The 12768-nt window shown below is 42.7% G+C and overlaps 1 protein-coding gene across 8 annotated transcripts in view; it reads left to right on the forward strand.

Moving 5' to 3' along the window:
* Positions 1-12768, forward strand: part of LAMA2 (laminin subunit alpha 2) — a 485843-nt gene that overhangs the window by 367934 nt on the left and 105141 nt on the right. For all 8 annotated transcript variants that reach the window (XM_066614516.1, XM_066614463.1, XM_066614481.1 and 5 more), the window contains 2 exons: positions 6456-6590; positions 7637-7761. In XM_066614516.1, coding sequence (XP_066470613.1) covers positions 6456-6590; positions 7637-7761 — 260 coding nt within the window. The remainder of the gene's footprint in view (positions 1-6455; positions 6591-7636; positions 7762-12768) is intronic.

Raw genomic sequence — 12768 nt, forward strand, 5'->3', positions numbered from 1 at the left:
AGTAAGTCCTTTTGTGCTCAGTGGGTCTTACTCTCAGGAAAGTGTGTATTGGATTGCATACTAAATTCCATTAAAACCAATGGAGCTTGCTTCTGAGTAAACAGAGGTTGGGACTGCACTGTAAGACTTTTCTAATACTATATAAATAGAGGTTCTTGAACTGTTAGTGGTTCTTTTTCTCTGCAGCATTAACATCTTTACCATATTTCACACATCCAAAGCGAGTGCCAGACATTTGAAAAGTACCATCATAGTTTATTATAGATATTTATACCATTCTTTTTTCATTATTGAAATAATGCTAAGGACAGCTGAAACCATAAATAACAAAAAGAATTTTAAAATACAATCTCTTGCAGTCTTTAAAAACACTCCTACTAGATGTATCTGGATATATATTGTAAGAGGAATGTTGCACATTGCCCCTCTGTTTCACCTGCTGTGTATTGTGTAACACAAGCAGGTCCAAAACCCTCAGAAAAGCTAAGATGATCACTTCACAAATCTTTGCTGGATCTGTCAGGCCTGCAGTCCTGTCTGGATGTAGCTGCCGGGGAAAATAAATGTGCTGAGTTGAACATTTTGAAAATGTGTGCATATGTGCATATTTATACAGTCAGTCCAGTTTCTATATCACCTCTACCTGCAGGCTCAGATAACAACAGTTAAAAATAAAATTAAAAACATCATTAAAGAAAAATTCAAATAAATTCACATTTCTGAACAACTCTATGACACGCCTTTTTAATTCTGGGTGTTAATTCTGGTGCCAGCCCACAGAAGCAGGTTTTACAGCTCTCCCAGAAGGTAGATAGGCTTAGGCTGTAACTGACCTCTAAGAAAAAGGTGTTGTACAACTAATTGCTGAGCAACCACTGAGACTGCATCGGTACCTGCCCTTGTTGTTAAAACTGGTTCCATTTACCTTAATGACTATGATGGTGGTACAAAAGAGGCCAGGTACACTCTGAGAGCCCAATCCTATGCATATCTACTCAGAAGAAAGTCTCATTATAGTCAATGAGGCTTACTTCCAGGTGAGAGTGGATAGGATTACAGCCTGAGTTGTATAGAGCTTAAGCCATAATGGACTGTGTAGGTTACAAGGTTAAAACCAATACCTTCAATTGGTTACCCAGAAAACAGAAGGGACCCATTGATATGTCTTGAAGTCACCATCACCACCATCTATGATTGTTCCTGCTCCAAAGCAAGGTTCCTAGGCCCTTGGGAAGGGGGAGGCAGTGGTAACAGTGAGCAGCTACTCACAAAGCTTACACATGTTCCATCGGAACATGTGCAAAATTGTCAAACTCTTATAAGGTTGGGCAGAGGAATGCTTGTGCATCCTTCTGGGACAGTGCTTAAGCTAGCAGCAGACTTGTCTCTGCTGCTGCCTCATGATATCTTCTGGTAAATTCATTGGGCGAACAAGTCCAAACAACTGTTGCATGATCAACAACTGTGCAGGCCAGGCAGAGCACTCCATAGCCTGCTTTCCCACCATAAAAAGGTAAAGGTTCCCCCGGCATTAAGCCTAGTCATGTCCAACTCTAGGGGCAGTGCTAATCTCCATTTCTAAGCCGAAGAGCCGGTGTTTGTCCATAGACAGTTTCCGTGGTCAAGTGGCCAGCATGACTAGATGCCTAAGCGCACCATACTCCAGTGTAAAATGAGCCGCAACATGCAAAATGAACTTGTAGAAACGCTTTTTCAGTTTGCCCAGGAAAGGAAAAGGTGCCTATGTCCCTAAAGGGGTGAAGGTAATTACTATTTTATTGAGGTGAGAAGTTTCTTCAGGAAAACAAAACAAATAAGTGTAGTAGTGCTTGATAAATACGTACATTCAGACAATAATTTGCATCCGTTTGAAAGTGGTGCATTTTCCACAGAGGTTGGATTTTTATTATTCCAATCAGTCCCAGGGTTCTAAAAATGTTGCATGCATTGATATTCACCCTCGTTTGAGCAGAGCACTGAAACCAGCTATGGGAAAATCTCAGGGATGGGGTCCTTCCAAGTCAATAAGCCCTAAGGCAAACCCTTCCTGTTGCTTTTCAAACTCAAAGAGCTGTTGACGTACTATTACACATTTCTATCCTGGTCTTGTTGCTGCTGCTGCTGTTTGTTTTTATAAAGCAACAAAAGCATCTTGGCTCTGTGGAATTAGCAAGAGGTAAAACAGGCCCTGGCAGTAGGATTGCAATTGAGTTAAAGATGTGATGCATGAGGTGGGAATGCGACAAAAAGGAAAAGGAGGGTCAGGAGATGGGGAATTGCTCTGTTTGCATCTGTCAGCTTTGATAGTAATTTTCAGCGCACTTACCAATTTTTACTGCTGGGTGAAGAAAATACGTATATGAGAGCCGGATAAATCTTATTCCGAGTGCTAATGGTCTTAGGACACGGTAGCATTTTTATTATTTAGAATTCTTTACATTTATGGTCTTTAAATTACACCAGTATAAATAATGTAGCCATGAAGACATATTTTTCTGAGTATCACTGGGCATTTGCTTGTTATCTATCAGACAGCGTGCAGGCAGATATTAGCTTGTCATCTCAGAAAAACACACCAAGGGCAATGAGAAAACAGAGTGCTTCTGCTTTCTTTGCATCACCACCAGTGGAACAATATTTTTTCCCGTTTTTTTTAAAAAGAACATAAAAACAGCCCCACTGGATCAGGCCATAGGCCCATCTAGTCCAGCTTCCAGTATCTCACAGCGGCCCCACCAAATGCCCCAGGGAGCACACCAGATAGCAAGAGACCTCATTCTGGTGCCCTCCCTTGCATCTGACATAGCCCATTTCTAAAATCAGGAGGTGGCACACATCATGGCTTGTAACCCGTAATGGATTTTTCCTCCAGAAACTTGTCCAATCCCCTTTTAAAGGCATCCAGGCCAGATGCCATCACCACATCCTGTGGCAAGGAGTTCCACAGACCGACCACACGCTGAGTAAAGAAATATTTTCTTTTGTCTGTCCTAACTCTCTCAACACTCAATTTTAGTGGATGTCCCCTGGTTCTGGTGTTGTGTGAGAGTGTAAAGAGCATCTCTCTATCCATTCTATCCTTCCCCTGCATAATTTTGTATGTCTCAGTCATGTCCCCCCTCAGGCACCTCTTTTCTAGGCTGAAGAGGCCCAAACGCCTTTCCTCATAAGGAAGGTTTCCCAGTCCAGCAATCATCTTGGTTGCCCTCTTTTGCACCTTTTCCATTTCCACTATATCATTTTTGAGTTGCGGCAACCAGAACTGGACACAATACTCCAGGTGTGGCCTTACCATAGATTTGTACAACGGCATTATAATATTAACCGTTTTCTTCTCAATGCCTTTTCTAATGATCCCAAGCATAGAATTTGCCTTCTTCACTGCCGCCGCACATTGGGTCGACACTATGATCGACTTGTCCACCACCACCCCAAGATCTCTCTCCTGATCTGTCACAGGCAGCTCAGAACCCATTAGCTTATATATGAAATTTTGATTTTTTTGCCCCAATGTGCATGACTTTACACTTACTGACATTGAAACGCATCTGCCATTTTGCTGCCCATTCTGCCAGTTTGGAGAGATCCTTCTGGAGCTCCTCACAATCACTTCTGGTCTTCACCACTTGGAAAAGTTTGGTGTCGTCTGCAAACTTAGCCACCTCACTGCTCAACCCTGTCTCCAGGTCATTTATGAAGAGGTTGAAGAGCACACTGGTCCCAGGACAGATCCTTGGGGTACACTGCTTTTCACCTCTCTTCATTGTGGAAATTGCCCATTGACAACCACTCTCTGTTTCCTGGTCTTCAACCAGGTCTCAATCAAGGAGAGGATCTGCCCTCTAATTCCCTGACTGTGGAGTTTTTTCAGTAGCCTTTGGTGAGGGACCATGTCGAACTCCTTCTGAAAGTCCAGATATATAATGCCTATGGGTTCTCCCGCATCCACATGCCCGTTGACCTTTTCAAAGAATTCTTAAAGGTTTGTGAGGCAAGACTTACCCTTACAGAAGCCATGCTGATTCTCCCTCAGCAAGGCTTGTTCATCTATGTGTTTTGAGATTCTATCTTTGATGAGGCATTCCATCATCTTACCTGATATAGATGTTAGGCTGACCAGCCTATAGTTTCCCGGGTCCCCCCTCTTTCCCTTTCTAAAGATTGGCGTGACATTTGCTATCCTCCAATCCTTTGGCACTGTTGCCATTTTGAGGGACAAGTTGCATATTTTAGTCAAGAGATCAACAACTTCATTCTTCAATTCCTTAATAACTCTAAGGTGGATGCCATCAGGGCCCGATGACTTACTGATCTTTAATTTATCAATGAGGTCTGAAACATCTTCTCTTTTAACCTCTATCTGACTTAATTCCTTGGTCAGGAGGGGTCGTTCAGACAGCGGTATCTGCCCAAGGACTTCTGTTGTGAAGACAGATGCAAAGAACTCATTTAATTTCTCTGCCATCTCCAAGTCTCCTTTTATCTCCCCTTTCCCTCCCTCACCATCCAGAGGGCCAGCCGCTTCTCTGGCGGGTTTCCTGCTTCTAACATATTTGAAGAAGCTTTTATTATTCCCCTTAATGCTGCTGGCCATGTGTTCCTCATCGTCTCTCTTGGTCTCCCATATCACCTTCTTACATTTCTTTTGCCACAGTTTATGTTCCTTTTTATTCTCCTCATTAGGGCAAGACTTCCATTTATGGAAGGAAGCTTCCTTGCCCTTTACGGCCTCTCTAACTTGGCTGGTTAGCCATGCGGGCACCCTCCTGGGCTTAGTTGAGCCCTTCTTCCTTTGCGGTATACACTTCTGCTGGGCCTCTATTACTGTTGATTTGAGCAACCTCCATGCTCTCTGTAGAGACTGGACTTTTTTTACCTTTCCTTTCAACCTCCTTCTAACCAGCCTCCTCATTTGAGGGAAGTCCACTCGTCAGAAGTCAAGGGTTTTTGTGAGAGATTTGCCTGGTATTCTTCCCCCGACGTGCATGTCGAAACGGATCGCAGCATGATCACTGTTCCCCAACGGCTCAGTAACATTGACATCTCTAACCAGATCCTGAGTACCGCACAATATTAAATCCAGAGTCACCTGTCCTCTGGTGTGCTCCATGACTAGCTGCTCTAAGGCACAGTCATTTAGCATGTCAAGGAATCTGATCTCTTTTTCGTGACCAGAACACAAATTGACCCAGTCTATATGAGGATAATTGAAGTCCCCCATGATTACAATCCTGTCCCTCCTTGTCACCTCCCTGATCTGTTCCCTCATTTCAAGGTCCCCTTCTGGTTTCTGGTCTGGAGAACAATAGTACGCTCCCCGTATTACATCACTCCTCAGGCCTGGTAATTTGACCCATAGAGATTCTATGGAGTTGAACCCACCTTCAATCTCTACTTTGCTGAATTCTATCCCTTCCTTAACATGGCAGGAGGTCTGGTCTAGAGGGTAGAGCCTCCGTTAGCCCAAAGATAACATCAGAAGGTCGCCAGTTTGAGGTCACCGGCAGCTCCCTGAACAGCTGAGAATGGCAAGACCTTGACGCAGCTGACAAGCCCAGCTGAGTGATTCCACCTGCTCTTGGTGTGAGCAAGAAGCGTCTTGGCTGCCCTCCATGTGAGAGATGGAGCTGCATGTCAGCCTGCGTGGGAGAACTGGAGGCCAGAAGTGAGACAAACCAGAAAGATCCATTCCGAAATGTGGTTGGTTCTTAAAAGAGAGAACCTCAATGATTTTAAAAATCCCCTTGAGGAATTTAGAAATGCCTGCCTATGTAAACCGCCTTGAATAAAGTCAGAGGAGTAAGAAAGGCAATGACCAGAAAGGCAGTATATAAATACCTCATTATTATTATTATTATTATTATTATTATTATTATAAATGGCCACCCCACCTCCAACACGCCCCTCCCTTTCCCTCCTGTAGAGTTTATAGCCTGGGATTGCAGCAGTTCTCTTTTTCAGAAAATAGTAGGATGGATGCATGATGTTCAGGGAGGTGCATCTAAATGCAGAGCTCCTCACTCGACAATATGGAAAGTCCAGGATGACCAGATACATGGAGGACAGAGTGCCTGTACCTTTAACCATTGGATAGAAGGAAGAGGAATCTTGGCAGGTGCAGTTCAACATGGAAGGGTTTTTAAAGCTGCACCTGCCAAAATTCCCTCTTCTATACAATGGTTAAAAGTACCAGCACTCTGTCCTCCATTGTATCTGGTCACCCTAGGAAAGTCTGGTGGTGTTGGGCTACTTGGGGATGTGGCAGCTGAGTTTTCAACTAGAATTGGTTCTGTGCTTCTGCTGTGCATTGTTTGTAAAACAGTTTGGGACTTGCCATTGGAATGGGAAAGGACAGGTTACCTGTCAGAACTGCTAAGGATGAAATTGTGTTTTCAGTCAGTCCTTCCTATCATATCCACATTGTAATGGAGGTGACCACTCCTGTTTTCTTGCAGGTATGCTCGCCAGGCTTTTACAGAGTTCCTTCTACATTCTCCGGCAGAAGACCAGGTCCAGTTTTAGGCGCCTGTGTACCATGTCAATGTCATGGGCACAGTGACATGTGTGATCCTGAAACTTCAATATGTCAGGTATAAATCTTATGCCTTTCCTAGATGATTTCCCATACAGGCAGTTCTCATTATCCGCTAGGGTTAGGTTCCTGGAGACCATAATGGCTAGCAAATTTGCAGATAACAAAGCATTGAACCTATGGGATCAATATAGAAGGGCTTCCCTGGGGGAAAGAGGAACTATCAGAATAATTCAGTAGAGTCCATCAGGAAGCCAGCAGAATGCAACAGGAAGTGTCAAAATATATCTAAAAGCTGCAGAGACCTTCCAGAGGCTGCAGAGACTTACAGAATGGTTCCTGTAACCAGCACAGACCCCTTTAAAATGACAGGTGGAAGCTTCTGCCAGCCATTTTAAAGGTTCCACGCTGGTCACAGGCACCATTCTGAAGGTCCCTGCAGCATCTAGAAGGTCTGTGCATAGCAGATAATGAAAACAGAGGCGCAGATAATGAAATAAGGTAGCAATTCTGCTCCTCGCGGATAAGCAAATTTGCAGGTAGCGAACAGATATATAGAGATCTGGTTACATTTTTCTTTGCATTTTTGTAGAGTTCATGTGCACCATAACAAACCAGCAGCTATTAGAGAATATATTTTCACACTTTGCTCTGTAAATATGCTCTGCTGCATACAGAACAGTTTTTTGCCCTGGAAAACCCCAAAAAGTATGAACTAGAAATGTGTAGCTGTAAACTTTTTGCTTTCTTGTGAATATAATGCATTGTGATGTTTTTACACCTCAGGTGTTGGGACAAATAGCAGCGAAAGATGATAGCCTTGGGCTCTTGCCTCTGAGCTTTCAGAGTATCTGGCTGATCACTGTTGGAAGCAGAATGCAGGACTAGATGGACCTTTGGTCTGATTTGGCTAGGCAATTCTTCTGTTCTTATTTGTTTGGGTGGTTGTGGGTTTTTTTTTTTTTGCAGCAGAGCATCTGTTGCAGAAGCAGCAATGTAATTGTGATGATGAGCTCATATGTCTGTAAAACTTCTCCAGTATCTAAGAGTTTTGGAGTTCTTTGCAGCTGCCTCAGAATAATACCTTCTTCTGTTGCTTCACAGAACTGTCGTTACAACACAAGTGGTGACCACTGTGAAAGATGTGCTCTTGGGTTCTACGGGGTTGTTAGAGGATCTCCTAATGACTGCCGGCCTTGTGCTTGCCCTCTGCCTGTTTCCAGCAACAAGTAAGCATGCACTACATATCTGCTTTTGCTGTTGGTCTATATATCCCTTGGGATTCTCCTGGGTTAGGTTTTCATGGAGGGAAAAAAAGCATAGTGTGGGGAGCCACTCTAAATAGTAACCAAACCACCTCTGCTAAATTATCTTGCTTCCGAAATGTCTTGCAGGCTATTTAGCTATGTAGAAATTCATAAAGGGTGGAAAATATAATAGTCAATGGATAATGAATGAGCATTATAAAAATTATTCTCACAAGTGAAGCTAGAACAGAGCCCTCAAGTTCAGTGTAGTCACAGGGGAGCCATAGAGAGACTTATGCTCATATTTTGTGCTGCTATAAAAGCATTATAGTGCCTTGCTATGAGCTTTGTAATTTATGAGTTCTTATTTAATGTTATGTTGGTTTAGGACAACTTGTGAACAATCAAATAATTTAAAGGGGATGCTATCATGCTGAATCGATTTAGCGGGGTATGTTCTGTTAATGACCTTCCTGACCCATTATTCTTCTACAAATGTGACTTAAAATGGTATAAATTTTATGCTGAGAGGTTTCTAGTTTTTTTTCCTTTCCTTTTTTATATTTTTGTTCATTCTTCATTTTTTATCCTGTATTTGACTATGTTGACCTCGATCTTTAGCAGTACAGAGTACGTCAACACCTTCCTCTAAAGATGCTGTCAACACAGTAATTCTGTTTAAGCTGTGTACATCTCAGTTAGGCCTAAGACAATGCTCTTGTTATAGACCTCAGATTGATTCACACGCTTCAGTGGAGGGAGTCAGTTGCATGTGTACATCTTTGTGCACAGGAAGTGTTTGTAGGTAGAGTTCTTTATGCATATCAGAGATCTCATGCCTTCAACAGCAATGGGACTGGTGTGTAAGGTTGTTGTATCCTAAATTGTTCTTCTGCTGTTCATGTGGGCAGCAGTGGGGGGGGGGGGCATGGGGGAAGCAATTATCCTGTATCCCTTCTTTCCATTGTGGCTCTCTGGCTTATATCATCCTGTTTTAGAGGGTCCCCAAACTCCCAGGCGCATACTTCTTTGTAGGGTTCAGGGAGAAGGTTTGCCTGAAATTGCTCCTTGTGCAAGGGAATTTCTTTCCTTTGTGGAACAACATGTGGTGCAAACTTATAGAGTTTTCAGTTCTTCTAATAAAATTAACTAGAAAAACCAAAAAGTTTCAAACAAATGCTTGATACAGAATCTAGTTAAGGGCCCAATCCTGTCCTCTCCCCTCCCCCACTGATGCAGCTGTGCCAAAAAGGCACAAGTTGTATCCAGCAGTGAAAGTAAACAGGAGGTAAGTTTAACACATTTATACTCGCCTCCCAATAAGGCCTGGGGCTGCACATGGGTCTTAGCTGGTGGATCCACCCTTCTCAATCTGATGCTTCCCACCACTTTTGGTGGGAGAGTATGTCTGAGAGAGAGTGAAGGGCTGGAAAGCTTCAGGTGATAGGATCCAGCATGACTATAGCTGCGGAATCATCCCCTTGGGCCTCCTTCCTGCCCTGGTTCCTCCCCCTCCCACCCCTCAAAGCTGTGCACACAAAGTTCCTGCTGACAGTGTGCTGCAGGCATTTTTTGGCAGCAGAAGTCACACCTTACAGCACATTTGCGACACTCCTCGGCCAGTGCAAGGGACTTGCACTGGTCGATTGAGCGTTCAGGATTTTGCTCTTAATGTAATGTGATTTTTTACCTGCATAGGGGTATTTAGTGCATTCTCTTGTTAGTCCATGGGTCTAAATCGGTCTAAATCAAAATACTCTGGCTTAGTTTGACTGTAGATTATTGTATACATCTACATTTTTGTCAGGCAATGCTGAATACAAAGTCCTGCTCTTTTATTTTTCTTTCCTAATGGTTACTACAAACCAAAAAGTCAATAATAGTTTTGAGTCAAGTCATTTTCCTGTTTCTGTATATTCATCATTCAGTTTCAAATTTGATGAGCTGGAAAAAAACCTGGGGAATGTGACTTGTTTTGTGAGTTTATTTTTACTGAGTTGAAAATGTGTTGGATAATGAGTTTGTGAGTAGTAGATCAATTTGTTTATATTTTTTGCAAAGGTGTAATTTTATTACTCATTCAAGCACTATTGATTTAATGCATTATAAGCAAAACAGAGGAGAATGCTGACTGCAGTATAGCAAAAGGGACGTTTGCATAGGGTGCTCCTACTACCCCCGTGCTCTTCCAGCATTAAGCTGGCTCAGCATTTGCTGCACAAATACTTGGAAAGATAACAGCACATGCTCTCATCCATGCCTTTCAGAATGCTTCCCCTTTCCCTTCACCCATGTTCCCACAAACCCTGAACAGATTAGCCATGTCTCAGACAAGCATATGACCAAATCCATGTGCTCCACAGGGCTTTAACCATCTCAGACTAAAGGTTAAGTTTAAGACTGCAATTCTATCCTCACTTACCTGGGAGTAAGCCCCATTGACTGTAATGGGACTTACTTCTGAGTAGACATACACAGTCTTGGGTAAGTTAGGTTAATGATTGTTAGAAAATTCCTGTAGAGCCTTTCTTGGGCTGCAGTTCTGAATATTCTTTCCTGAGAGTAAGCCCCACTGAACACAGTGGGACTTTCATATAAGTATACATGTATAGTATTTCACTGTATTACTGTATTAATTATTATTAATTATTAATTATCATTAATTATGTATTATTCAAATGGTTGATGTGGTCAGTGCTCGTCTAGTAATGGTGTTAAACCAAACCTCACGTATGTTTCTAACAGGCACTAGTTGATATAGCTATATTTGGAAGAGCATCTTTTGTTAATTTCCAGAAGACAAACTTTGGAAGTCAAAAAGAATGTATTCTGTCTTGCTTTAAATTAATACCTGGTTATCTTTTTAAAATTTGGCATGAGCTTCTGGTGGGGATACTCAGTTCTAAACAGAGAGAAGAAGTAGACATATTATGTCCACATCACCCAAATCCACTTAAGAGAGTGTTTCTCAACTAGTGGTATGGGTACCACCAGTGGTATTTAAGGTGGTGTCTGGTGGTTGCAGGACCCGTAGACACTTGCTTCCTGGTAGTAAGACCAGGAGTGTGACACAACAAACAGTGGTAGGAGGCTCAGCTTGGTGAGCAGAGCTCCAAAGCATGCTTTTCTGCACTCAAATGAGCTCTCCCATCCACCCTCCCTGAGTCTCTTACTGATGTTTGTCTCATCACATCTGGCTTCTCAATCCAGAAGTAACTGGTGATGACATCATTGCCAGTTACTTCTGGTGGTACTTAGAATAGGTGGACCATGTGAAGTGGTATGACAGAGGACAAACATTGAGAAACACTGACTTAAGACTTGACCTCAGATCACTCAGGTGTGGGCCTGGTCCAAACAGCTTCAAAGCTGTAGTGTGAAGTCATCAGAGGAGATAGTTCCCAGCTTCCAGAATTTACTACACACTTGCAAAAGCATCTCGAGCAGGGGTTCTCAAACTGGTGGCTCATGACCCCCCAACCTGGGAAACCCTGCCTCTGCCCCCTTAAGGGGCAGGGTGGGGGATAGTGGTGATGCAAATGATAGGGCTTCTTTTTTTACTCACCTCCTCCAGCTCTGGCCTCTGGGGGGTGCCGGGAGCCCCACAGAGCCTTCTGCAGGGTTCCCGCACCTCAGAATGTCTAAAAATAGCTTCCAGCTTGCCACTTAAAGCAACTTAAACTCTATGCAAGAGTTTGAGAGCCACTGATCTACAATGCAATACTGCCTGTTATGTCTGGTAGGTAACATAAAATGAGTTGCATCAGGGAAGATCCCATTTGTATCCCAAAATGTGCCAGAAGAGTCTGGGCTTCTGGAACCTGGTGTGCAGTAATGATGTCATCATTATGCTTCAGGGTTTGGGGACCTGATCAATATCCATTCTCAGGTCCAGTTTTCAGATACTGAGAAATAAATTAGTTGGGTTATTCCAGCTGTCTGGAGCACCAGAGGGGAGTGGGGGCAGGTCAGTTCAGCCACCTTTGTATACAATGTAGATTAATACTGTAACAGCTGGATCTCATACAGAAAATATTCTAGGAGTGAAACACAAAGGATTTACTTCCTGGTGTCAAGTTGATATTTATTGTTATAAAAAGGGAGCATGAAAGTGCGGAAGAGAGGAAAACCAGAAGGAGAGAACTTGCCATTTTCTGCTTTTGCTGTTAAACCTTTTGTATATTGTATGAAATAATCTCACTTTTCTGTTTTATAAATATTTTCACAAAAGATGTGAAAACTAGACATCACTGCAGATCTTGCATTTCTGCACTCAAATATATGTTAGTAGGAAGCATGGTTCCCGAGAGGAAGCATGCCTATGATGCATGAAGCAAGCAAAAACCTAGTCACACCTGCTAGTGTTTATGCAACTCAGTAATACTCTCTCTGGCTTTTAAGGTGACAAAGGTAGGGAGGAGAGAATGGGAAAACAAAGAGTGATTCTTTTACCAATCAATTTCAGCAACAGGGTTAAGTAATTGAGTTATTAACTGCTCTCAGTGTCCAATGAAGCCAAAGTATCCTGAGAAGCCCTGAACCTGTGCTATCCTTAATTTGCTCAGCTAGCAGATAGTGGATTAGGAGTATGCTGTCCTACTGGAGTTTTTCATTAAGACTTCAGTGCTCTTCCAGTTCCACTGAAATCTCTTGTCTTGCAAACAATTTTTTAAACCTCCAATTCAAAAGAGCATAGAGACTGAGAAAGTCAGTTAAATCTAGTATTAAAGATGTGTTCCATTCAAATGGGGTTTTTAAGACAACAGAATAGAGTACAAACCTGCTCTACAATTCATACCTTCCCAAACACTGCCTTAACTGCAACAACAATAACAGATCTAAGCTCTCCTCCTGGGGTTGTGGCCTGATTTCCCACATCAGAAAATCATGTGGCTAGTATTTTCAGGAGTGAAAAAATGGTTTTACTATTTACAGTATTGATTGTGTAACGTTCTTCCACCGATAGGGGAAAGTAAAGCTGCAGTCCTA

This window comes from Tiliqua scincoides, chromosome 1 (assembly GCF_035046505.1).
Source record: "Tiliqua scincoides isolate rTilSci1 chromosome 1, rTilSci1.hap2, whole genome shotgun sequence".
In the NCBI taxonomy this organism is placed as follows: Eukaryota; Metazoa; Chordata; class Lepidosauria; order Squamata; family Scincidae; genus Tiliqua; species Tiliqua scincoides.